At 32.6% G+C, this 26215-nt stretch overlaps 3 protein-coding genes across 4 annotated transcripts; 1 reads left to right on the top strand and 2 right to left on the bottom strand.

The window, feature by feature from the left end:
• Window positions 1–11406: 11406 nt before the first annotated feature.
• On the bottom strand, window positions 11407–14834 carry LOC107419834 (probable CoA ligase CCL5). The gene is made up of 5 exons (XM_016028649.4): window positions 13420–14834; window positions 12309–12454; window positions 12139–12206; window positions 11883–11985; window positions 11407–11798 (listed from the first exon to the last, which is right to left on the bottom strand). The coding sequence occupies exons 1-5, from the start codon at window positions 14633–14635 to the stop codon at window positions 11685–11687; spliced, it is 1647 nt and encodes a 548-aa protein (XP_015884135.3). The 5' UTR covers window positions 14636–14834; the 3' UTR covers window positions 11407–11684.
• Window positions 14835–15928: 1094 nt separating this feature from the next.
• Window positions 15929–18237, top strand: LOC107419778 (NADH dehydrogenase [ubiquinone] 1 beta subcomplex subunit 2). Of its 2 annotated transcripts, none has more exons than XR_003056428.3 (4): window positions 15929–16142; window positions 16634–16679; window positions 16770–16877; window positions 17943–18237. XR_003056428.3 is itself a non-coding variant. In XM_016028580.4 (4 exons), exons 1-3 carry the CDS (start codon window positions 16042–16044, stop codon window positions 16824–16826), a joined length of 204 nt encoding a protein of 67 aa, XP_015884066.1. In that variant the 5' UTR covers window positions 15938–16041; the 3' UTR covers window positions 17943–18237. The 2 variants fall into 2 exon arrangements, 1 of the variants encoding a protein (XP_015884066.1); XM_016028580.4 differs by having other exon boundaries at window positions 15938–16142; window positions 16770–16826.
• Window positions 18238–19728: 1491 nt separating this feature from the next.
• On the bottom strand, window positions 19729–20415 carry LOC107419770 (uncharacterized). The gene has a single exon (XM_016028569.3). The coding sequence runs from the start codon at window positions 20413–20415 to the stop codon at window positions 19729–19731; it is 687 nt and encodes a 228-aa protein (XP_015884055.1).
• Window positions 20416–26215: the final 5800 nt, after the last annotated feature.

Here is a 26215-nt window from a genome sequence, read left to right as displayed (position 1 = left end):
CTCTCTCTCTTTCTCTGTGTGTGTGTATGTGTGCGCAATTTTCTCAGCATGCACTTGTAACTCTATGATCGCAAGTTTTGTGCTTCAAATTTCTGCTCAATCCATCACTTGCTCCTCCAATGTTGAAAGAAATAAAAAATCAATATTAGTAACAAAACTTAATTATTTATATATTTCTTAGTTTAACTAAGATGAATTAACTAAACTGAAATGAATTTTACAATAAAACATTTATTAATCACCACTATAATATCACCATACAACTTCAACAAGTTTTATTAATCAAATTATAACGTTAGTTGATACATGCCCCGAAAATTTATAGATTCTAGCTTCTAGGAAAGAATAAAAGGCACCAAATGCTTAAATAATAGTACAAAATCACTCAGGTTTCCAAAATGAGCAAAGAATGAATAGGAAAAAAATGATAATAATAATAATAATAAATAAACCAAATAAATCCAGTTAGAGTAGCATAGTTTATGCTCAGTATTATAACTATTATACGGCATTCAAAATCACTGAACCAAAAGGAGTCCCATAGTAATCAGTGTACTTATAAGCCTAAAAAAAGTTACACCAATAATATAATGGACAAATAGGGAGCAAATAGGAGGAATTTATTCCCCATTTCAAAATGACAATAAATACTTAATTCAAACATAGGAAACCTAGCTTCCTTCCCTTTGAAGTGCATTTGTCAGATCAGCACCCTGAGTCACTAGAAAGAGGGTGAAAGGCCCACTACTTCCTCATTCATGGCCTATTTTTTTGATTGATCCCCAGGTGGTTTTCTTGGTTAATGACAACATTAGTTTATGTTATATGAAATCAATTACTTACAAGTAATTTAGCTTCGGTATTGTAGTATGTGTTTGTTGTTGATACAATTAGTTAAAAAGTTATGTAATATTTTTTTTATGCATATTATCATTTTTTTTAATCAATGTGCGTGTTATCATTGACATTAATTAATTAATAGTTTTTTTGGTTTAATGATTTATATATATTACAATACATATTTTAGCTAATCAAGTTTTGGCATAAAATTTGTTCAAATTTAGACATTGAAAATTGGATTGATTACAATTTGGATCTATTCTAAACCAATACAAATAATCAATCCAGATTGATCAAGGTTGGATTAAAGTTTTTTCTCACGTTTGGATTCAATTAGATTAAACAATTCAAAACCAAATTATATTATATTAGCATGAATATTGTCTAAATCCATTGAATTTCCATTGGAACTGATGTATATCCATATTGAAAACATGGAAGCAATTTTTATTGGATGATACAAAAAATTAATGACAAGATAAAATAAGCCAAAATTCATATGGGTAACAATTATAATAAGATACTGCATAAAAGACAATGCTAGCTCAAATTATATATGTAGATTTATTACTACTATGCTAATTTGATTATAAAAAATGCTAACTCTATATAGAGATTAGCCACAAAGAAAAATAAATAAATTAAATATATTAAACCCATTTAATTAAATATGCAAAAGAAACATTTCAATAGAAAAAAAAAAACAATAAATTGAATTGAGAATGGGTATTTGCTTTAAAGGAAATGTAAACAAGTGATTTTAGAGTACTAACCTTGAAGAATCACAACTAGGTCGGCACCGAAACAAGCAAACCACATAAAAAACAAAATATTATTAAGAGAACAAATTAAAAGAGTACACAAAGGAGGGAAAAAAACAACACCAGCAAAAGACAATCACTAACAAAAACGATGGTGAAACCATTCTAGAATATCCAACTGATGTCATCTAGCACAACACAAAGAAAAATGAGGCAATCAACTAAAATAATTAACTGAGATAGCGGCCTTAGAAAGAAAATCTGCAACAATCATTTCCTTCCAGGAAAATATGAGAAACTTTGAATTTTATAAAAAACAAGTAATGCAACGGCGTTGCAGAACAAGCTTTTCCCAAACCTATATTGTTGTAATTTATATATATATATATATATATATATATATATATATATATATATATATGTATATATACCACAAAAAATTTTACACTTTGGGATGTAGGCTTGAGCACACCTTAGCCCATGTATAATTACATCTATGAATGCATGTAATTAGACCATCCAACAGTAGAACAAGGGATAGCAAACATCTATCAAAGATTAAATTGATTACATACATAGAGTCACATTCAAACCAAAGATTATTCTAATGGAAAAATTTAGCAATTTCAATGGCATGAATGACCGCCAAAATTTTTGCTCAAATGCATAAGCAATGCCAATAGGAGATTAAGACCCTCTCATGCTGTAATCTATCTGTAAATGCTGTAATCCCCATATTTTCAAGAAGTCCCAAATCATATAACAAACAAACAAAAAATTATAATTTTGCTCGTCATGAGAGGAGAAGGAGGAGGAAGAGACCACGTCGGTGCATTCAAAGAGAGGTTTCTCGACTATGCGATAAGTTTGGCCTGTCGTTTCTTCTCACTTCTTCTCTGTAATTTAAAGCTAAAATTAAGTTGAATGCCTAAAGGTACAAAGGAGTAGGATTTAAAAAATAAAATAAAATGAAAATGCCTAAAGGACTTCTATCATGACCATTGGGCTAGCTATTTTACCATGTAGCTGTGGCCACGTCTAGCTCTTAGTGAGATGACGATGGTGGGAGGACGACAACGGCAAACGGGATGACGATGGTGGGAGGATGACAATGACAGCGGTGAATGTTATGAGAAGGCTTTGCCTTTCATGTCTCTCCTTTGTCTCTGGGTAGCTCTCAATCGAGAGACTTTTGCCAAGACAACATTGGGCGAGGACGATGCTGGTGAATGGGAGGAGAATTTTGGTGAAAATGGCGATTGGGATAGTCTTTTTCGAAAAGCCCTAGCTGTGTTTTCAAAAGGAAAAGTAGAAAAAATGAAAACCAAAAACAAGAAAAGAAAAAAAAGACAAAAGGTGTTTTGATAAAGAAAAGAACCAAAAAAAAAAAAATACATAAATAAAGGTATTTTAGTCCGAACGTGTAAAATATTGATTAGTTTTTTTAAAAAAAAAATTTGCTATTTTTCAAATTTTAAGTTGTACGGTGGTTATTTTTCAAAAAAACCCCAGAGCGAATTTATTGTTGACCCAGTAGCGAAAGTTTAAGGGAGACCTTTCATTCTAGGGTTTTTTTGAAAACTAGCCACTGTACAAATTCACTTTTGAAAAATAGCAAAAAAAAATTTCTTTTAAAAAACTAGCCAACTTTTAACCCATTCAGACCAAAATACCCTTTTTTATTTTAAAATTTTTTTAATCTTTTTTATGTTTTTTCACTATCAAAACGTAGGTTTTTTATTTTCTTCTATTTTTTTGTCTCTTCTTTCCCTTTCCCTTTCGAAAGAAACCTAGGGCTTTCCCTCCCGCTTTCCTTCCAAAAAACACCATCCCGTTCATCAGAAAAATCATCCTGTTCACCGGCGTTTTTGATAGATCGCTTTTGAATTTGCCTCTGTCCCACTGATCTGCTACGGTTAGAAGACCCAAAGTTGTACATACGGCATACAAGGCTTTTTATCCACCCCATTTTACACACTTCACTGACTTTGATACCTCTTGGGACGCCCAAACATTTCTTGCCACCATCAGTGTTCTTGCCACCATTGAGCTTTAAGGTAAACATACATCTCTCTCTCTCTCTCTCTGTGCTTTCCTTTTCAATAGGGTTTCGATTCTATTTGATGAAATTATGTTATTTCCATAGGCTTTCCTTGTTGTTTAGTTTTTCCTCTCTGTTCATGTGTGACTTTTGCTAATCTTGTTAAAAGAAATGTATTTAGAACACGCACTTTTGACTAGCCATCGACTAGGTAGAGCTCATAAAATATGTAGCAGTAGTACTAGTTTGGTTAGATTTAAGAGATATACTTGAGCTAGCTTGCCGTATATGTCCCAGAAGGAATAAATAAATTCCTTGTAGCTATCAGCAGACAAAATTAGACAAATTAATATAACAAGCAATGGAATATAAATAAAATAAGATATTATATACGTAGGAAGAAGTAAGAACTATCATCATCTTAAATTCTTTATCCTAGTTTGGAAAACCAATATGAAAACTTGAAAGAGCTAGCCACAACCCATTATCCAAAAAAAAAAAAAAAAATCCCAAGGCAATCCTTCTTTGTTTGTCTCGTAAATGCCATTTGTAAATAATTCACCTTTATTTTATTCATGTTATTGGGGATGATGATGGTCAGCTTCCAATCCTTAATTTATATTTATTAATATAACAAAGAGGCAGATTGTCAAGTCTAAAACAAAATAATTAAAATATTGCAAATAATTTTTTTAATGCTATGCTAGTAAGTGAGTGTCATTATCGCTACATAAAAAAGAGAGGAAAGAAATAGAGAGAAATGCCACTGGGGATTGGTGTTATGGTTTAATATTCCTACTTCTTGACCCAAGAAACAAAATAGAGCATTTTATATTGCCCCTTGAAATATATAAAAAGTGAGGAAATTCGGGAATTTTATGGAATGATTTTGTCCTTAATTTATTTTTTTTATTATTTGTATATTTTTGTAGTTATTTAGTTGTTAGTACTTCTTGTGGTTTATTTCTGTTGGTGCAAAATTTCCAAATTTCTCATATGCTCTGGTTCATTTGAATAGAAATCAAAGAAAGAATATACAAGGAGACATTTACCTATTTGAACCTCCAGGCTCCATCTTATCATTAGCTAGGTAAGCAATATTCCGTGGCCTCTCCTATGCACATCTTACATGTATAATATGCTAAGTTTGATTGCTACATGGTTAAAAAAGTCACTCTTTTTTTCTTTTCTTTTTTCAAAATATGAAAATAGTCATTGTTGTTACTCCTCTTTTCGGGGGCTGCGCGGGGGGGGGGGGGGGGGGGGGGGGGGGGAGTCAATAAATACGAATTAGGAACAGCTATGCATTGTGGATTTGCTTGGCACTAAAATTTCCTTTCTCAATTAAAGTAGAGTTAAATTCAATTCAAAGGGCAGAGGTCTTATGGTAAGTTATTGTGGTTCTGAAACTAGGCAAATGCTGGATGTGATGAATTAATTTAATTTATTCTAGCCGTCTTGCCTCTATTTATTTTATTTTATTTTTTCTATCATATTCTAGCATATCATTGTTGGGTTTTATGTTACTTTCAAAATTTTCATTCTTTGCCATGAAAAACATCTATTAGGATTTACATTGTAAGAATCTACTCTAGCTGTTTGGGATAGAGTTTGTTGACATCATTAATATGTTTGAATAAAATATTAATATATAACAAGGAATATTTACAATGTATTATACGTTGATAACAAAGGGATTATTAGTATAACATATATATATATATATATATATATATATATAACTTTGATCATGTTGTAGACTTCCAACTGGCATAAAGAAAAGCAATGATGTTTGAGCACAAAATAAAAACTAAATAATAATAGAATATGCAGGGTCGGTAGAAACTAGCTAGGAAAATATAAATATTAGTATGAAAATGTGTTAATAGTTTGTGAATACTATTACTAAATTATGTTTTTCAGCTGAATATTTTAAAAAATTCTTCTTTTACATTTTTTGTTTTTCTTCTCCCTTTCATATATATATATATATATAAGCTTTAAAATACTCACAAACAAATGTCTTAAATCATAATATGCTTTCCATTACATGGTTAATTTTCTTAAAACCAAAGCCTCTTACCAAAGAGCACACTGAAGATAGCAAGCATAACTTTTATGAACTTAATTAAGATTATCTTTTAATAGAAAATTTTATTGTGTCTGGGATAGGGGAAACATACAACAGAGAAAATATGGCATGTGGCTTAGACACTAATCAGTCTGCATAGTAGCTGTTTTTTGTATTATAACCTTTAACTAGTGTCTTTGAATTCTTTTTCTTGTTTATGCATACTTTTTTGTCAAATTTCTGGTTTTTTTTTTTTTTTTCACTAAAAATCATTGTGTTCAACAGAAAACAACTAAGGAATGACTAAGTTGAATTATTTTGATTTTGATGTTTATATGTTATCTATATCCTTAGTTTAGTACATAATAATTTCCATGATACTATTTTGTTCTTGGTCAGCCGTGGTTGTATTATAAGAATAATCTTATTTCGGTAAACCATTAAATAAAACAACATATATATTATGACAATGCATGGCAGAAACTTTCATAATAATTTTTATATTTAGATATCAGTTAATTAATTTAGTGGTATTTCACTTTCAGTCTTGTAATATTTAATTTTTATTTTTTGAACATAATCATACTCTTTTTTTCCCCCAGCATTTGAGGAGCAAGTGAGGGACTGAGTAGAAAAACAAAGCATAAAATTTGAGATCGTAGAGTTACAAGTGAATGCTGAGAAAATTACAACTCCAATCTTTTAAAGTTCTCACAAACACACACACACACATAGATAGAGAAGCATTGGTGGTGGTTTATCCCCCATTAATGTAAGTTGTTTGTTCGAACAAAATAAAAGATATTATGCAAGTTGATTTATTGTTGGTGAAAATATAATATCAAGAATTTATCATTGAACCTTTATTTGTGCTGTATTGTATGGATTTTCAGCATTGTTGATAATTTTAACTATTGAATATGATTGTAATTATGTTATTGTTTTGTTGCAATGGTGACTATGATATTTTTGTGCTCAAGTCCATTGAGTTTTTATATGTTAGATTACCATTGAGTTTCACACAAAATAACATAGATTTTTTCAGGAGGAAGTATGCTCATAAGCCTTACAACAAAGAACTAAGCATATGAGCTAGGTGGTGATGCATTTTTCTTTACTTTTGTCATGTTTATAGATGCATATTCTTTATTATATTAGACTTTTAATTGTAAATATAACGGTGGCTTATAATGTTCATTTAACGAAGATAACGATGTGTTATTGATGTAAGGATAACTAATTGATCTTATAGAAAATGTGTCATGTTTATTTATTAGTTCCATTATGCACAAACATCTTACGAGCTCAATTGCAGATTCTGTAAAATTTTTCGCTTGTCGGAAAATATTTCCTCCAGGCAGAAAAATTTTCCTCTAGTCGGAAATCCCATACGGAGACCAATTGAAGCTTTTGGATAATTTTCCATCAGGCGGAAAAATTTTCCTCCAAGCGAAAATCATTTTTCTCCTTTTGAAAATTTTTTACTCCAAACGGAAATCGTTGAATAATATTTACTCCTATCGGAAACTAATTTCCCCCACTTGGAAAATCAATTTCTAATAGATTATTTAAGTTAATAGTGGGGTAAAAAAATTGAGAGTGGAGACAAATATTATATAAGATGAAGATGGATTTAACAAAACATGTGTTAACGTTTAAAATCATAAACCATTTTAAAGAAAAGAAAAAATGATATATATTTGTTTTTCTTTTCAAAATAATTTGTACATTTCATAAAATGAGATGTAAACTACAGATTTAAAATCAACTCCAGAAAGCCTTTTTTCATTTGGGATTAAATTCTAAAAAAAAAAAAATTGCTAATAAATCTTCCACCGTCAAGTAGATAATATAATATCCAAGATATGAAATAATTATCAAAACATATTAAACCATAACACTAAATTAAAACTTCCTAATTCAAAGCATAAGACAATGGATTCATACATCTCTGCCTATAATGTTCAACATCACCACATCGGCTACATCTACGTCCAATAACATCTTCACCTTCGGATGGTATGCGTTGCATCCTCGGCCTACCAGCTCGCCTACGTGTCCATCTCGGTGGAAGAACAATACGACTTGCCACGTTATCCGGAACATGCCATTATTTTTCATCTAACACAGGATAAATGGACTCAGCATAAGCTACACGATATGCATCTGCGGTATAGTAATGAGAACATATGCCATAAGGAGCAATGTTGCGTTCTCTGCAAGCGGCAATACAATGATCACAAGGATATTGATCAAGATCGAAGACTTTGCATGAGCATATTTTTTATTGGAGATTAACTGTACCCCTCAAACTCCCACCTTCCACAAGAAATTCATGCATATTAACGGCCTTCACATGTAGTCCGATAGAGTTCAAATTTTGTAGTTTGAGTTGCTCTTCCATATGGTCAGTCACTGGCTTCATCAATTTTGCACCTGCAATACGTCGCTCATAAAATCACCGTTGTAGTAAATCCCGTATGTGTTCAATTAATGCTACTATTGGCATCTCTCTAGCATCTAGCAAAATACCATTCAAGCTTTCTATAATATTGGTGGTCATGATAGTGTACCTTCTATATGGAGAAAGAGAACGTGCCCACCTTGTAGGATCACATGATCGAATGTACTGGGCAGCCCTACTATTTTTGCCTCAATTTGCCCCATATAAAACTCAAAATCTTCAACCAAATATGCACTAGCTGCGAGCATGAAACATTGTATTATTGTTTCATCTTTCGCCTATCCATTTATCTTAATATTTCTGCTTATATGGTACGTGCACAGCGCATGGTATGTATTAGGAAAAACTTTGCGTAATGCCTTTTCAATAGCGGGGTGTCTATCACTCACAAACACCAAATTCCGGAAATCTCCAATGGTATCCTTGATAGAGAAGATCACCAAGATTTCGTGATCCGCTGCCGAACTTATTCCAATTCACTGAGCATTCTCAATATTCAATATTATGCCTTGAAGAGGAGGTTTTGGAAAAACCATGTATATGCTTGCTCATTCTCTCCATCTCCAATGCCAAAAGCCAAAGGATATATTTGCTTATTGTCATCCATCCCCGATGCAATATACATATACCCTTTGTATTTCCCTTTCAATGTAGTCGCATCAACAGTCAACACGGATCTTATGTGAGATATAAATTCCCTAATGATTGCTCCAATCGCCATAAAGAAATATACAAAATTGTTATTATCGTTTGTTTTGATACGTGTAAGAGTTCCATGGTTCTTCGACACTAACTCATAACAGTAGGTAGCAACTTAGCAAAATTCTCTTCTAGAGATCCCCTAACACTGTTAAGTGCATACTCTATACCTCTCCATACTTTGTTGTAGCTTATATTCACCCCATATTTCTGCAAAAAATCATGTTGAATTTTTTTGGGTTTGTAAACACGTGCAATCCCTTCATATTTAGATTTGATACATTGCCCGATAACCTGGCTACTGGCCTGCTTATGTTCTCGATGCACGATATCTAATGAGCAACTGTGTACATTATCAAAAATTCTCACAACAAATATTTCTCCATTTTTAAATGTGGTTGCGCGTAGTCGCCATTTACAAGTATTTTTCAAGCATACAACATCATACCGTTGTGTAATTGACCATGTCACCTTAAAAACCTTATTTTCACGCATGCAATAGATACTCAGTTTATTCTGTAAGTCACGTTTGTTGCGAAATAATTGTCCAACTACTATGCTCTCACAGCTAGTGAACTTTGACAAAAATATGGCCATAGAACCACTTCTGTTGCTTGATGATATATGGTCACTTGTAGCATGATGAACCCTAACATCATCAACTCCTTCATTGTTCATTTCAAGATGCATATCATTATCATTGTCCAACAACTCATGATCAAAATCTACATCATTATGATCAACATCATCCCCTACTGCATTGTAATTCTCATAATGATAAATATTATGCAACTGCTCATATTTCTCATTGTTAGGAAACCGTTCAGCATAGTCACCTCCAACATCAACTCCTTTGTGGATGTTAAATGATGTCCAAACCCCATGAACATCAACTTGATCTCTAAACTGAGTTTCGTGAACCATAATTTCCTAAGATGTAGCCTGAATAGGTTCGGTACCAGAAACTTATGTTAGACGAATGCCAATTTAAGGACAAGCAAAAGAATGAATATTACTTCCACTATCTAAAGCAAAGGCTGTTTGATGAACATTTCTAAATACATGTTCAACTTTCGAAATCACCTCAACATACAATGGAGGCCGCATCATTGTCATCCCTCCATTCCTCACTTCTTGAAGAAAGCATTTCACATCCCTATCACAACATATTTCTTTAGGACCCAATTTTTCTGTACATCGTCCATATATCTATTTTAGCTTTAGCAAATATTCATTTCGATCTATCTCAATAGCATTGAAAATCTCATCCTCTAATTCTGATTTTGTGCATCTCTTATCGACGAAAACCATTATATTTTTACCATTTTGATATTCCCAATTACCACCATCATTTTGTACCAATGTTCCATTGTATAAAACCGGAATTATAATATCATCATCTTCCATTTTACTACAAAATTAAATTAATACATTAAACTAAATAAATAAATATGGAAAAATTTCAATAATACTAAACAAACATATTAACTGTATTAAAAAAGTCGATTCTGTTTTTTTTTTTTTTACCAAATATAGCGTTTTCCTACTGGTGGAAAACTAACAGAAAACTGGCGGAAAATTAACAGGAAACTGACAAACTAGAGGAAAATGGTGAAAGTTCATCTTTTTCGCTAAATTTCCTCCGTTTTTACTGTTTTTCGCAATTTTTCAGTTTTATACAAATTTTCTCCCATTTTCAAACCATATATCACCTAAGTATCTTTAAACTCACATATAACAGCTCATAAATTAATTTCTTATATACTCATATTAAATAAAAATATTAAAAAATACAAAACTAACAAAAAATACTAGAAAAAAGAGAAAAAAAAAATACATACCCATATCTCTTCAGTTTCATCTAATAAGAAAAAAGATAAAATTGTTACCTACGTTTAGTTTTAGAAATGAGAAAATACAATAAAATGAGAGTAAGAGTAGATCAGATGTAAAGAGTGTTGGTGGAGAGTTAGAAAATGTCTTGCACAAAACATGAACGTGTAGGTAGAGAAAGAAGAAAAGGGTAAGAAAAAAATATATTGGATAATTTTTAATTTAATTAAGAATATTTTTGTCCCAAAATAACTAGTTTTTTTTTTTTAAAAAATAAAATTTGCTATTCTTAAAAAAACGTATCAGGCGTGCCTAGTTTTCGGAAAAACTCTTCATTCTATTAAAAAGGACCCAGCAGGCCCAGCCCTTCAATACTTTAAAAATTCTAGTGGCCCGTTGCCGACATTGGTCTAGATTATCTTCTTTTCCTTTTGTACTTTTTGGGTACTAACTTGGTTTCTAAAAGCAAAAAAGCTTTAAGACATAACTACAAATTTCAAGCCTGCGTCTGAAACAACAGAATTGCTGCCCTCAGTATCCATGGGTAAGTAAACCCATCTTCTTACCATAAAAGTTTTAAAATAAAATGAAATAAATAAACATCTTGATGATATAGGATGGTTCTATGTCAACCATTGAACATGCTAAAAATGAACAGAGTTGATAAACTGATTAAAATCGTATAGCAGTATCAGGATGAGAGCAACTGTTCCTTAATGAACACTATATTAACCTCCTCAATAAGTTATAATAAAGTCCCCGGAAAGATATGGGAACTAGCTAAAAGAAACCAAGTAAAAATATAGTACAACTTCTTAACGATGTTAATAATGAAAGAGTCATTCTTAATGTCAAAGCAAACAAAGGAGCCAGGAAATCTGCATATTGCAGCACATAAATATAAACATTCGAAACTGACGAACCAACAATGACATTTGCCCCCAACATCCTTGCCGGTGAAAGCCTGTTGGTTACTCAAAGTTTAGAGGTTGCAAGCTTTATAAGATCCTTCCTCAGAATCTTGCCTGATGGATTCTTGGGTATGGAAGCTATAAATGTCACTCTCCGAATTCTTTTGTACGGGGCCACCTTTATATGAGACACGATTTTCAATCAGACACTAATTTTATCACGATCATAATTTATAACGTACTATATGATATGTAAACTCACCAGTCCTGCCACGAAGTCCATGACTGCAGTCGCCGATAAATTACTTCCAGCTTTCCTTACCACATATGCATAGGGGTACTGCCCAACCTCCCTATCTGGAAATCTATCACACAAAATATGAAACTAATTAAGGCTCTTCTTTCATATATAGAAAGGAAAACGAAACTAATTAAACGATACACTGTTACTAGACAAACTAATGGTAAATATATCAAGGCTCTTGGCAAAAACTTTATCCATATAGAGAAAGACTTACGGTATGACAGCAGCATCAGAAATTTCAGGATGAGAAAGTAATAAAGCTTCTAGTTCCGCTGGGGGTACCTACCACATTTACATAAAAGTCACAAGAGTTGAGACTAACAAGACTCGGTTTCTGTGCTTTTTGCAAAGCATTAAAAAGCACAAAGGAAACATCATATTCACCTGATAGCCCTTATATTTGATCAGCTCCTTCAACCTATCAACCACGAAAATGAATCCATCCTCGTCAATATAGCAGAGGTCTCCAGTTTTTAACCATCCCTCTGAATCAAGGGTAGATGAAGTCGCTTCTGCGTTACTAAAATAACCTGTAACAACATAAATTCGTGTATAATTACCATAAGACCAATTGCATAAAGGGGATATTTTTCTTTTTGGGCTGAATAAGATACATAAAGGAAGCACCATATAAAACAACAGTCAGAAAAAGCACAATAGGGCCAGCGTGCAGCAGGATGCACACTAAAAAATAACACACGAGGAATCTTTTTCTTTTCCTTTTTTTTTTTTTTTTTTTTTTTTTTTTTTGGTAAGGCACATGAGGAATCCTTAGCTAAAGGAATAAACTTCCAGGTGCATAATGGGTCTACCTCAAATTTAAAGTCTCTCATGAATATTAATAGTATCCCGTCCTAGTGGCAAATAATAATACACATATTATATTTTGGTAAATTTAAACATATACGTATATATACTAGTACGGTCATTTTAGACAAAGGTTTTTCTCTGTGTGTGTATCTATATATACACGTATGTAAACGGACGTTGACAAGCTAAAACTTAAAACTTACACATTTTTTCTATCTGTCCCAATTTATTAAGTTGTAACTTAGAATCCAAAACCTATCGAACCTCGTTTATTTTACAACGAAACAAGGATGAAACACGCCAACCACAGGCTTTGCTACATATGATTCACATGGGACAAGTTATTTTATTATTATTATTATTACTTTTTTTTTTTTTGGGGGGGGGGGGTAAAAATGGGACAAGTTTGTGTTGCCAGATATTCCACCAAAAAAAAAAATAAAAAAAAATAAGGTAGCCATGCATATATTGAATTTACTAGGTAGGTAAATATCAGAACCGAACTTGAACTTAAGTAATATCTCAAAAGCGGAGACATGAAATGGAAACAAAAGGAGGAACATACAAAATGACCACAGTCAAAACGTGCAAGACTTTTCTTCAAAAAAATAAAAAAAAAATAAAAATGATAGTAATAATAAATAAATAAATAATTAAAACATGCAGCACGCAAGCATAAGATTACCTTTCATGATGGTGGGACCCCTCAACCAAAGCTCACCCGTCCGATTCACCGCCAAAGCCTCACCACTATCAGGGTCCACAACCTTGGCCTCGATGCTCGGCGACAACAGCCCCGCCGTTCCATACTTTCGACTCTCCTCCAGCGAATCTGTCGACGCTCCCACACCCGTCGATTCCGTCAGCCCGTAGCCTTGCAGGATCTGTACCCTCGGATACTTGTCTAAAAACCCCTCGATGACCTCCTTGCTCAGCGGAGCCCCACCTGACAAAACCGAGCGCAACGAGCTTAGGTCATACTTGGCTTTGATCTCATCCGCACCGTTGACCATCGCCACCAATATTGGTGGCACCAGTGGCAGGTAGGTTGCCCCATACTTCCTGATTGCCGATAGCATGTCGTGGATCTCGAACTTCGACAACACCACCACCGTTGATCCCGACGCAAGAAGCCCAGTCGCGAAGGCCGCTAGGCCGTAGATGTGGAACATAGGAACTGTGCAGATAAACCTTTGCTCCCCTTCTTCTAATCCGAATCGGCTAAGCACCGTCTGGACCATCGCTATGAGATTTCTGTGCGAAGACACCACGCCTTTACTCGCACCGGTCGTGCCGGAGGAATAAAGTAGAGTAGCCGTGTCGTCCTGGTTTACTCGGTCCCTCACTTGGCTTCCCCTCGGCTCCTTCCTCATCATCTCATCCAACGACGACACCACTTTTGCATCTTTCTGGGCATTGTTGTGCAGATCATCATCGATGAGGACGATGGGGAGAGTGGAACCGGCGAGTTTGGGGACAAGCTGCCTTGTGGTGAAGGCGAGGACAGGTTTGGAATCGGCTATTTGCTTGGCAATTTCGCGAGTGGTGTTGAGGGGATTGGTGGTGGTGATGATGGCGCCGAGGGACATCACAGCGAGGCACACAACCGGGAAGAAGATTGAGTTTGGGGACAACAGCATGATGACGTGGCCTTTTCGGATGCCCATGTCGGAGAGATACGAGGCGACGGAGTGGACGGCTCGCCATAGCTCCGGGAAGGTGAGGTGGCGGCCGGTGGAGGCGTCGATGAAGGCGATTTTGCCAGTGTGGGCCCGCGATGATATGAAGGTGGTCACATCCACTGAATGGTTCTGTGGAAGTGGAATGGGCTTTCGTTTGCTGTAGAAAATTGAATTCGATTTGCAGAAACCACTTGTTTTGTCAACTGTTTTCTGAGCCATGAGATGAGGATGAAAGTGATGCTCCGCTTCCCCTTCCTGATCCGCTGCTTCTGCTTCTTAACTGCCTCTTTTTAATTATTTGGTTTCTCGTGTTCCTCGTGTTTAGCGTGTCAGTGTGTTAATTGTTGACCTTTGACTCAAAGTGAAGAATGTTGCCAGAGTCGCGGTACGCTAGTCGACGTGGATTGGTCAATCTTCATTGGTCGGAGTTGGGTGCGTGGATTAACCCGATTGCTCTCACTACGTGTCACTAGTGTACTGGAAATTCATATCTGACAAATAATTTTGGGACTGTTTTATGTAATTCTTTTATATGACCTTTATTTCTCCTTTTCCTCCACGTATTTAAAATGCGGTATTTTCTTTACAAGGAAATGACAAGATATTAAAATAATAATTAAAAAAGCAAGTGCAATATTTCTCTTTTTCCTCCGCATATTCAAATTTTAAAGTGTGGTATTTTCTTTACAAAGAAATGGCAAGATATATTAAAAAAAAACCGATTGTTCACTTAGACCAGAGGCCTATAGATGATGTGGGAAAACTGTGGTGATGCAAGCAGAAAACTGCTTGGCGCCGTTTCTTTCTTTGTTTATGTAGGTAGTCATTCTCATTTTGTATAATATACGTGGATAGACATAACTGATCAACTTACAAAGATTTGATATAAATTATTGTCGGTTTTACAATATTTTTTTGTTTTATTTAATAATAATCCGCACGACTTGCTTTCACAGAAAATAATAGGATGCACAACTTAGCTTTGCTGGTTTATGATCTGCTGTTCCAAAAGTGATTGTTTTAATACCAAAACGAAATCATAACATAATATTTTCTTCATGCTGTCATAGTATAGTATTGATGGTTAAAAATTTAATTAGTTAGTATTTTTATGCACTATCCAATGGCATAACCACCGTTTTTTAAATAAAATTCTCAAATTTGATACCCCTAAATCCGAATATAAAAAAAAAATTAAAATAAAGAAAAGAGAAAAATAATTTAATAGTAAAAAAGGGAAAAAAAAAAACCAACAACACCAACTCTATTTCATTTCCCCTCAAGGGTTTTTTTTTTTGGAAAAAACCCTTTCCCTCAAACTATGTATTTGCAAGAGACACAGAACTATACGTTTTCCTAAACGCGCTTGATTTGGGTCGAACATAATCCCATAAAAGCAAAGTTGGGGCTGGTCCAAGTGATGAAGGCTTGGCCCAAACTAGAACAGGAAGACCCAGTGTCGCAAATTTACCAATTGTACGGTCGTTGCCAATCCAATCGGTTACATTGCTGCACAAACCTGCTATCGCCAAAACACCTTAGGATTCATTCCTCGACCAATTCTAGGGCTTTTTGAGAGAGAGAGAGAGAGAGAGAGAGAGAGAGAGAGAGAGAGAGAGAGAGAGATGGGAGGGCATGGAGAGAGCACGACGTTCAAGGGCATCGCGGTTCATCACCCTAAGCGGTGGCAAGTGCTCACTGGCAGAGGCTTGTGTGCCGTCATGTGGTAACCTCCGAAATAGACATCTCAATTTTCGATTCCCATTTCCCGATTTCTTAAATTTTCTTTTTTATTAGGTTTCAAATTCTATTTAGTTTACGGTATCGAATAATTGGACATATTTTAATTCATGGAGATGTCCGGTTGAAACTTGGTACTATTTTTGAGGGGTTGAATTCGTCGTTTGTACTTTTTTGAGCTGACATAATGGTTGAATTTCGATAGTTTTCATGTATTCGGTTGGTCACTTTTGTTATCTTTTCCTGGGTAATCTGTAGGATTGCTTTATTCCGTTAATTGGTTCTTACATTCATCGATTTTGAGCATTGGATAAGTGGACGAAGAGTGAAAAATTGCAATAGTGGATATGTAGATGGGTCTTTCTAAGTTTGGTTCTAAATAAATTTGTAACTTTCTTGTTTTAATTATTAGTTTATGTATAGCTGAACTTACAATTCTTTAAAGCTTACGGTGATTGGCAATGCACGACTTCCCAGGTTTTGGGTACTGTATAGGGCTAAGCAAGATGGACCAGTAGTATTGGTAAGTCTGTATGTGGTTTTCGAATTCTATATGTTGAGCATTAATTTGGTTCTATGACTTGGTTTTTTATTTTAATATGCTGGCTGCTAGGGTTGGAGGCATCCTTGGGAAGGACATGATGATCATTCATCGGGTCACGGACATTAGGTGTATGTTCTATTCTCATCCTCCTTTCCAGTTCCCTCTATTTGACAACCAGTTATGTTATATCTAGTGCTGCATCTTAAAATTCTTGCTAGTGCAATTTTCATTGGAACATCTGATGAAACAATTACCATTGCTCTTCATTTTAGAAGTGTAGATGATGTTTTAGGATTCAGAAGCATCGTATATTTTTGAGAAGTGTAAAAGGCAAGGATCTTTATGATATATCAGTGAACTTGCATTGAATTAGAAATGGTGGATTATTTTGGAAAAGAAACTGTTAGTATCAACTCCTTGATTATTGTCTGTACGTATTCCAGACTAGTGATTGAGGAATATTTAGAGGAGGTCCTGATAGGAGAAATATTATGATATCATCCATTTAGATTCTGTAATGCTGTTTAGTGTGGCATTGTCAAAGTGATAACAAGACAGTTATGGCACGTCCTTATATTTTATATGTTATTTCAGTCATGATAAGAACTTTTGTAGATATCAAACATTAGTTCTGGAATAGAGAAGATGTTCTGTACTGTTCATTAAGTGCAAGGACAAATCAGTCTCTGTTTTATGTGTGTATGCTTGTAATTTGTTTGTCATTATAATTGATTTTCTTCTGAGCAGTTGGAAAATTGATGGAAAGTTGGCTTTTTTATTTCTTTTTATTTGATATATAAACAATTGTCTTTTACTTTAATGATGATATTGTTAACGCTAATATAAGGCACTTTTATGCTTGTCATTTTTCTACATTTAGCACTGGATTTGTGGATTGGAAATACTAAATTTGATTTGGTGGTGAAATTACCTGCATCCCTTAATCATTTCAACTTTTAGGAGGGTGTTCGCAATTGAGTTGGAATATTAGATAACCATGCAACTTATTTTAATTCATTTTAGAGTTCATTGGCAATGCCTCATTTTAGTTATGTCCTGCTAAGTTTAAATGTAAATATGTTAATGTTTGTTAATATAGCTTAGCATATGGCTCCTCTTCAAAAGGTGAAAGTGATTGAATGAGGCCATTAGCTGGTTGAGATCATGGATGTCTTCTTTTGTAGGCTTTTGTGTCACTGGATTGCAATGTATTGAACATGCTTGTATTGTATTATTTTTCAGGCATCCTGACCAGTAGCCAAAAGGGAAAAAACATGAAGTGCTCTGTTCATTGGTTTTTAGTGCAGATGCTTTCTGGAACGTCTTTGTTGATTTCTGTTTCAATAAATGAAGAATTCTGCGAAAGGAATTTGCAGTTGGGCCTTATGTTATGAATTCTGAGCTCCATTTGGAGCGTAATTTGTTATGCTTGTGCTTGATTACCTTATGTAGACACATTGTGAAGCTGGAGGCTGTTGAATTTGCATCTATATCATTCGGTGGTTATCATCTATCAGAAATTTATCCTTATCCAAAATAGATTCAATTGTTAACCTTTTCTTTATTTTTTGACATTTCATTTGAGAACTTGTTATCTTTAGACAGGCTTAGCTGCTCTGGAAGGTGGTCTTACAAGATCTATTTGTGCTTTTCTAAGTTTATGAGAGTGTAGGTATATATTGCTACTCTAGGTTTCTTTTGGGGTAGATGCGACTGATTAGAGGGTGAGAAACTAGGTTAACAGGAAATTTGATAATTACTTATAATAAACCAGTAGAGGAGATCTTCTCTGTTACAGGCTTGTTCAGGTTGACAAGAAACGGTTGTGGTATATAAACAAGATTTCTCTCGCAACTTCAGGGACTAAATCTGATACTATTGGTTGAGATTTGAGACCCACGGAAGTTTGAGTTAATGGCGTTTCCTAGGTGGTTAAAAGACTGTTTATCAAACTGTGAAAATTGTGGTCACGCGTGCCAAATTATTAGCGACTGGCTCTAAAACTTCTTAGAATTGTGGGGAAAACGTGTAAGGTCTCGCTCACCAAAATTTTAGTAAAAGCAATAATTTTAATCTATCAAAGATCGTCTATTAATTTAGAAACAAGAGTTGCCGCCATTCGTGAAGAAGGGAGCAAAATTGAAAGATTGCTCTATCGTGTGGCTTGTCGTCTTTAACTAATTAGTCAGGAAAACCCAAGATAGACAGATTTTCGATTTCTTAAATTATTTCATGCCCAACTAAGAAAGAGAATATGTATATATGTATATATTATATATATACATATATAATATATACATATTTGGTCAACAAGGGAATTAATATATGTGGTAACATGCAATTTCCATAAACATTGTCTCCTTGGTTTCACTTTAAACAAGCCTTAGAGGTTCTGATCTCCCAACGTCCAATTCCCACTTGCATAAACATCCACCATTGGGATGCTTTTGCGTGTTGGCTTTGAATCTTGATTGGTTGTGAGAAAAATGTGCAAACTTCGCGCGAACCGAGCAATTACGAATAATTCAGGATGCGATAGCGGACGATTGTCCAACGTGTATTGGATTTGTTTTTGGGCAGGGATTGTCGTTTTGCACAGCCATCCTTAATAATGAACTCACATGCATATAATTCATGCTAGTTCTCTCCGAATTTCCTTTCAAAACTGTTTTTTAAACGTTTTAACACCACAATTATTGTTTTTTTTTTTTTTTTTAATTAAGAAGACACTATATATCTTGTGAAGAATGAAAAAGAAACCTCAGGTTTTGGAGGCCACAAACAGCCAATATTTAACGCTGAGATCAGAATTGCAGCACTGTTTTATATAATGAATTAATGAAATAATTTCGGAAAATATAATAATAATATAATAACGAAAAAAATAAAAGAATGAAATACTTAATAATCTATAATGTCAATATTGATCTGGCTAGGTTTGGTAAGTAGTGAGCCTGGTGAACTTGGGGAGGCAATCAATTCAAAAGACAGTGTAGCCCTAGTGCTCGTAGATAGCTAGCTACGAGACCTATTTGGTAAGTACATTGAGAAGTCCCACTCTTGTCTGGATCAATCGTCTAAACATGCACTCTAACTCCACCTCAAGGTACTCTATCGTAATCTCCACTGCCTCCAATCTTTTATTCGCACTTTGAACTGCCATTTCATCGCAAATGTCATACAGACTTTGGCCACTCACACGCATAAACTTGGAAGCGAATGACCGTTTACTCGATTTTCTGTCCAGCCAGGGAATGGCAATGAGGGACAACAGGGACTCCACAATGGAGATGGTGGTCACCCTCACTTCTCTTAGCACATCCACCACTAGCGTCAGATTGTGGTCGACCGGCGCGGTTTCTGAAATGATGGATTTAATCTTCATCCCCTTTAAGGAATTCAAGCACTTGACCGTCTCTTTGTTTAGCTTCTTCCTGTAACAATTATAAGCAGCGACTTTATCACCAATATCTGATTCTCCGACTCTACGAAGCGTGAGTTGAAGATCTTGAAGATGTTGTTTTACTAGCAAAAGAACATCTTTGGAAATACCGCACACGTCCAACATTCTTAGAGAAGCTTCGGAGACTTCAGAAACCCATTTTTCTTGTCGATGATCAACGATAGCTTGTTGGACTATGGGCGAGTACATGTGGAGTAGGTCGTTAGCAGTGTTATGTAAATCTTTGAGAGCTTCGAAATTTAGACGTTCCATTTTGATCAGCAAAGAGATTATTAACTGAATAAAAACAAAAAAAAGGATTAATTCGGAAGGGTTTTGGGGATTGATGATATGATGTAAAGAAATGAGACAATTAATATAGATAGCATTTCATGGTTTTAATTTATAGAAAAGCTCAAGAGAGAAAGAGTGATCGAGATCTGAATCTTGAGGGAAAAGAGGATGAAGCGTCCTTTGTAGTACGGAAAGAGGTACATTTGAATTGATTACAGCTAAGAAACCAAATTGTCCCCAGGATGTTTCGAAGGAGAGGCGCAGTTTATATTTTACTTTTGGGTAAAGATATTGTGTTGTTGATGATGTGACTAATAGGGATGCTTATACATGCACAAGCGGGAGAGTGAGAGGGAGAGGGAGAGGGAGGGTGCCACTGCCAGCCTGTTTTAATTAAATGGTAGAATCCAGACAGGATTTTGAGGTCAAGAGCTTTAAAAAAATGGCTCTTTGTTTTCTTTGCAGGTGACAAAAGAATCTGAGAGGGAGGGAGTCTACCTAAGAAGTTGGTGTGAACGTTCCTAGATGCAACACAGCGCCATGAATTTTAAAGACAGGATATGATTTTATATAATTGAGAGATTTAGGACGATATCTACGGATCAGTCTGTCTAGGAGTTAAAATTAATAAGTGATACTTATATGGGGATGCTAATATTCTACATATTTATGAGGTAATTGATGAGAATATTTGAAGGGACTCATTTTAATTTGGACATTGTACATATGTATTTGGATATGATATGCATCAATATTCAACAACTAGATAGAGTGAGCTAGTTGATGATGCGATCTCCAGTAATACTAATCGTGTTTATTATAATCAATTAATGGAATGCATTATGGTTCGTTATTAGTAGAGATGGTCTTGTGTTTAGTTGATGATGGCATAGTTGCAGCTGATTTCCGCGTGTAGCTACGTGTAATATATTTCGAGGGACCTTGAGAGACAGAGGAAAGAAAGAATGTAAAAGGGCAGAGGGCGTCATTCTTGCAAATTATTATGTATATTTAGGCTAATTAAAGTAGTAAAACAGCAAATAATCCCAAATTTTTGTTTTACCTTTCTAATTAATTTCTCTAAATTCAAGGGTTAAGCTAAAGTTCTTTTCCTTGAACTGGGGAAGTATTTGAACATGGGAGCATGTGGTACGCAATTAAATGTTTCTGAGTCTATGAACAATGTTACTACTTTCAAATCTATATTACATAATTTTTGAACAATATTATTCAATTTTACAGTATTTATTTTTTTAAGTTTGGTGCTTTAAAAAAAAAAAATTCAAAGCAGGTTTCACTCGCACACCTCTTTCCCCGTTCAGCAAAGTTAAAAGATTCTATCTAACTGTTCATAATTAGAACTCGGAAATAAATACTACAAATGAAAAGGCCAACATATGTAGTTTTTGCTTGTTTATAACTTTATATTTTAGTGATGAATGATTTGAATTTTCATTCTACATTTATAACGTTCAGAATATTCCATGGAGCATAATGAATTACGGAAAGTTTGTGAACTCCACCTATAGGATAGAAAGAGAAACCTTAATTAATTTTTTTACTCAAAAACTGAAAGGATCAAAGGAACTTCTTGAAAGGAGCCCTTAAAAAAAAAAAAAAAAAAGGTAGAATGTTGAAGTCCAAGGAGTTGAATGAAGAATAAATGGGGCTTTCTCCTTTTCAACATCCTTGTCCACCTAACAAGTCGATGATCGAGGTTCAGCTTTGGCAATGAATGATCAATAAACTATCAGTCAATCATTATCATACTGGGCAAGAGCTGGTGTTAATTCCTTTTCTCCATGAAAAAACAGCAGGCTTATCTCCACAAGTATAGTGGTCCCACAGGACTCAAATTTTCTAAATTTGCTTAGTTGTAATTGGTACACCTAAAAGTTGAAAGTCATAATTAGTCGTTTTCGTCTCAAGTAATGCTTTGAAATATTGAACACATAAAGTCCACTGTTAGGAACAGGAATATATTCTCCTTTTATTGAATATTCTTTTATAAGATGTTTGATCAGTAAAATTAGTAGAATCTAAAATATTTTAGAAAAGTAAAATTTTTTTATATTTAAATTATTTTTAAGAAAATGAATATGTGATCTCAGTGAAAAATATATTTTGTAATATGAAAAATTGATAGGGGAAGTGAATATTTTTTAAATATAATTTTATTTTTTAATTTTAATGTATAAATTAATTTAATTTCTTGTAAGTTCTATTTTTCTCTATAATTAACTAAGCACTATAAAAAAAATTCAAAAAAAATTTATTCTCAGAAAACTGAATCCCAAAAAATTAATTCTCAAGAATTAATTTTCTTCAATATTTTTTTTTTTTACCAAACAGTCCATTAGGATAAAAAATTAATACTTATTATCTATATTGGTAGCAAAACACCTGACAAATTGCAAATTTACGGAAAAATAGTTACATAATTTAGAAAATAACTTTAAAATATGAAGCTTGTAATATATATATATATATATATTATATAAATCTCTTCCTCAAACACATCTATACATAACTGAAGTATATATGACTTATGAGACTATATATAATTAATCTTCTATCGGCATCTTTACCGAAAATTTCAAAGAGAGAAAATCAATACTGATTGTTAAAATGATATTTTCCGTTTAAACAATTGAACTGAAAATACAAAATTAAGAATCAAGTAATCGGAGAATTCTTTATTCCTCACTATCTTTGGTTTTTAAGTGGTTAAGGCCCAAAAAAAAAAAAAATTAGGAAAAAAAATAAATAAATAAAGAAGAAGAAGAAGAGAATCCCACATTACCCCACAAAGAAGTTGAAAAGAAAGTGTCTTTGCTTATCTTGTTAGCTTTTTGCCAAAAGCATTTTAAGTCCCATTGTTGAAAGGCAAAAGGCTTTAAAATTCCCTTCGTATTCCCTACTATTCAGCCGAACAAAAGTATTTCCGACTTTTCCGACTACGCATGCTTACGTATATTTTTGTATTTAATAAATTTATAATCCCTTTACCCTTCTAATAATATTTTCACTATGCTAATATTATTGTCTAATAAAAAACATTGTTTTTCGAACCATTGACAGAATTTAATATGAAATATTTTGACAACATTATCTAAAACTTCATATGTCGGAGGTAATTATTAAATATAATATTGATTTTTCTCCTAATTGACTAAGAATCGCACATTGATTAACAATTCCCATAATCTTGCTCATATTCAACACTTAGCTATCATCCGGCAACTAATTCAATCCGTCATTTGTTTTAATTGGAAATAGTTAGGCACTCGATCTTTTTATAAGTTTTGTCTCGTGAAAATTGGGCTTTTGGCAGTCCTGGAATCAAATCTTGGTTTTACCTTTTCGATTTATTTTAAAGTTTAACGAATATGCAATTAAACATTAAAAATTAAAATTATTTGAATTTAATCTTAAAGTTTTAAACTTGTTACTAATCAATTCAATTCATTAACAGTATTAATTTTATCATTACATGATGTCAGCATAACAACATATTGATTTTATAATTTGTTTTTCAATCAAAAAATTTTAATTTTTTTTTATAAAAATAAATTTCTTACTTTTCCATTTTAGATTTATGTTTTTTATTTAAAAAATTGTATCCAAACCTATTTTATTTAAAATAAAGTTCTGAAAAAATAAATATTACCTAAAATTAAATTAAAAATAAAATTGAAATTTTGGTGCAATGAAAAATACTTTGATTAGAACAAAAATTAAATAAAATTTTTTTAATGGATCAAAAATTAATAATATTTTTTTATGCCCAATCCATCAAACATAGTCCAAAATAAAAAAATAAAAATAGATTTTAATTTTTATGATTTTTTATTTTCGTTTAAGAAGAAAAAGAAAAAAAAGTAAATCTATTTACATTCACTTATGAATTATTGAATTTTATAAAGAATAAGCAACTATAGAAAAATTAGAAATAAAATAAACCACATTTATTTAAAAAAAATCTAAAAACAATAAATATAAATTATTAGACCAATAGAAAATAAATAAGAAAAATAAAATTAATAATAATAAATTTATTTTTAGTATTTATATTAGACCAAAATAATTAAAGCATAAAATTAAAATTTTTTTTTTGTCCAATTATTATTTTTTTATGGTTTAGTTTTTTTTTAATCTAAAATTATTTTATTTAATTTTTGGTTTAATAAAAATATTTTAACAAGGGCAAAATTTCCAATTATAATTTTATTTTATATAATTTTAGTCTAATAATTTTTTTTATTAGATAAAAAATTTCATTTTTATTTTTGAGTCTGATTTTAGATTTAAAAATATATATTTTTATTTTTTTTTTTTGAAATTTCAATTGAAATAACATATGAATGAATATAATTTTCTAAATAAAAATCATAAATATAAAATGAAAAAAAAAATTAAAAATTTTTGTTAACTTTTGTACTAAAAATAAATTATGAAATCAACATGTTGCCGTTAGCATGATATCGATATAACATTAAAATTAAAACACAGTTATCAATTGAATTGATCCATAATAAATTTAAAATTTTAAAATTTAATTTAAATAATTTTAAACTTTAAACTTTAAGCAGTATAACTTTAAAATTTTAAGATATTAATCAGCAATTAAACTCATATTCAACAGTTAATTATCATCCCATAACTAATTAAATCGGTCATTTGTTTTGGTTGGAGATGGTTAGGCACTCAAATCTCTTTACAAGTTTTGTGTTGTGGAAAATTGGGTTCTTGGCGGTCCTGGATTCAAACCGTGGTTTTAAATTTTTATATTTACTTTATATTGTCAAAACCAAGGGCACGTGGTGCATCGTAAGTCAAAGCCAATAACAAATAGGATCAGTCGCATTTAATGGCCTTTGTCCTTCTAGTACAAACACAGCAATGTTCCGCTTGAAATATGCAACCTTTACAAAAATGACGTGATATGATCAACTATTTGTCGTAAAATATATAATAATATTTTGTAGGATCATATATTTTATTTAATTGTAATAAAACGCTGCATATAATTATAAAATTATTATTTATAATAATTGAAAGTAATGTAATTGTTACATATAATATTTTTTCATAAGGCACGGGACCGTCCTCACTAATTACCATCTTCTCATTCTATATCTTTCCTCCATCAATTTTTTTTTTAATTTATTTGGTGGAAAAATTACACTCCACTGATTTAATTTCATTTTTTTTTTTTTGCAATTTCTTAAATTATTTAAAGCTTTGTTAAGATAAATACTATTTGAGTTTCAATCACTATTAATAATATATAATTATATATGATTCTATCATCCATAATTAAATTTAAATATCGAGAATTATGTGTGCCTTTCTTATGATAAAGTAGAAACGATCATTTAAAAATTCTTCTAATAATAAGAAAGAATGGAACTATAATTTATTATTAAAAAATAAAAAGTTCTTCGTTTCATATGCATTAACATCATGCATGACGTGCATTATATGGCAATTTTGTTGAGAATGTAGTAGAATCTATATGCTTTATTCTAGAGTATGAATTGGCATTAATTATATATATATATATATATATATATCTTACATGACATGAAAAAAGAATTTGAAAAAAAAAATGATGGTAGATTTAATTATTATTATTATTATTTTGATCCATAAGGTTATTTAAATCCAAAACTTCACATATAAAAAAGAAACGATATTACCATTAAACTGTTCCTATTCTACATGAACAATATTAAGTTAAATCATAAATAATTATAATCGACCTGTACGAATCTTA

The sequence above is a fragment of the Ziziphus jujuba genome, chromosome 5, assembly GCF_031755915.1.
Source record: "Ziziphus jujuba cultivar Dongzao chromosome 5, ASM3175591v1".
NCBI classification, from domain to species: domain Eukaryota; kingdom Viridiplantae; phylum Streptophyta; class Magnoliopsida; order Rosales; family Rhamnaceae; genus Ziziphus; species Ziziphus jujuba.
This window is presented reverse-complemented; position numbering and strand designations above follow the sequence as displayed.

What these genes read in the sequence shown, in the direction of transcription:
- LOC107419778 (XM_016028580.4), top strand. Translation starts at nt 16,042, where the DNA reads ATGGGAGGGCATGGAGAGAGCACGACGTTCAAGGGCATCGCGGTTCAT. An exon ending in GGCTTGTGTGCCGTCATGTG is followed by an intron (nt 16,143 to 16,633) that starts GTAACCTCCGAA and finishes ACGACTTCCCAG; the next exon opens with GTTTTGGGTACTGTATAGGG. An exon ending in AAGATGGACCAGTAGTATTG is followed by an intron (nt 16,680 to 16,769) that starts GTAAGTCTGTAT and finishes GCTGGCTGCTAG; the next exon opens with GGTTGGAGGCATCCTTGGGA.
- LOC107419770 (XM_016028569.3), bottom strand. Translation starts at nt 20,415, where the DNA reads ATGGAACGTCTAAATTTCGAAGCTCTCAAAGATTTACATAACACTGCT.
- LOC107419834 (XM_016028649.4), bottom strand. Translation starts at nt 14,635, where the DNA reads ATGGCTCAGAAAACAGTTGACAAAACAAGTGGTTTCTGCAAATCGAAT. An exon ending in TCAAATATAAGGGCTATCAG is followed by an intron (nt 12,207 to 12,308) that starts GTGAATATGATG and finishes TAAATGTGGTAG; the next exon opens with GTACCCCCAGCGGAACTAGA. An exon ending in TGGACTTCGTGGCAGGACTG is followed by an intron (nt 11,799 to 11,882) that starts GTGAGTTTACAT and finishes TCTCATATAAAG; the next exon opens with GTGGCCCCGTACAAAAGAAT.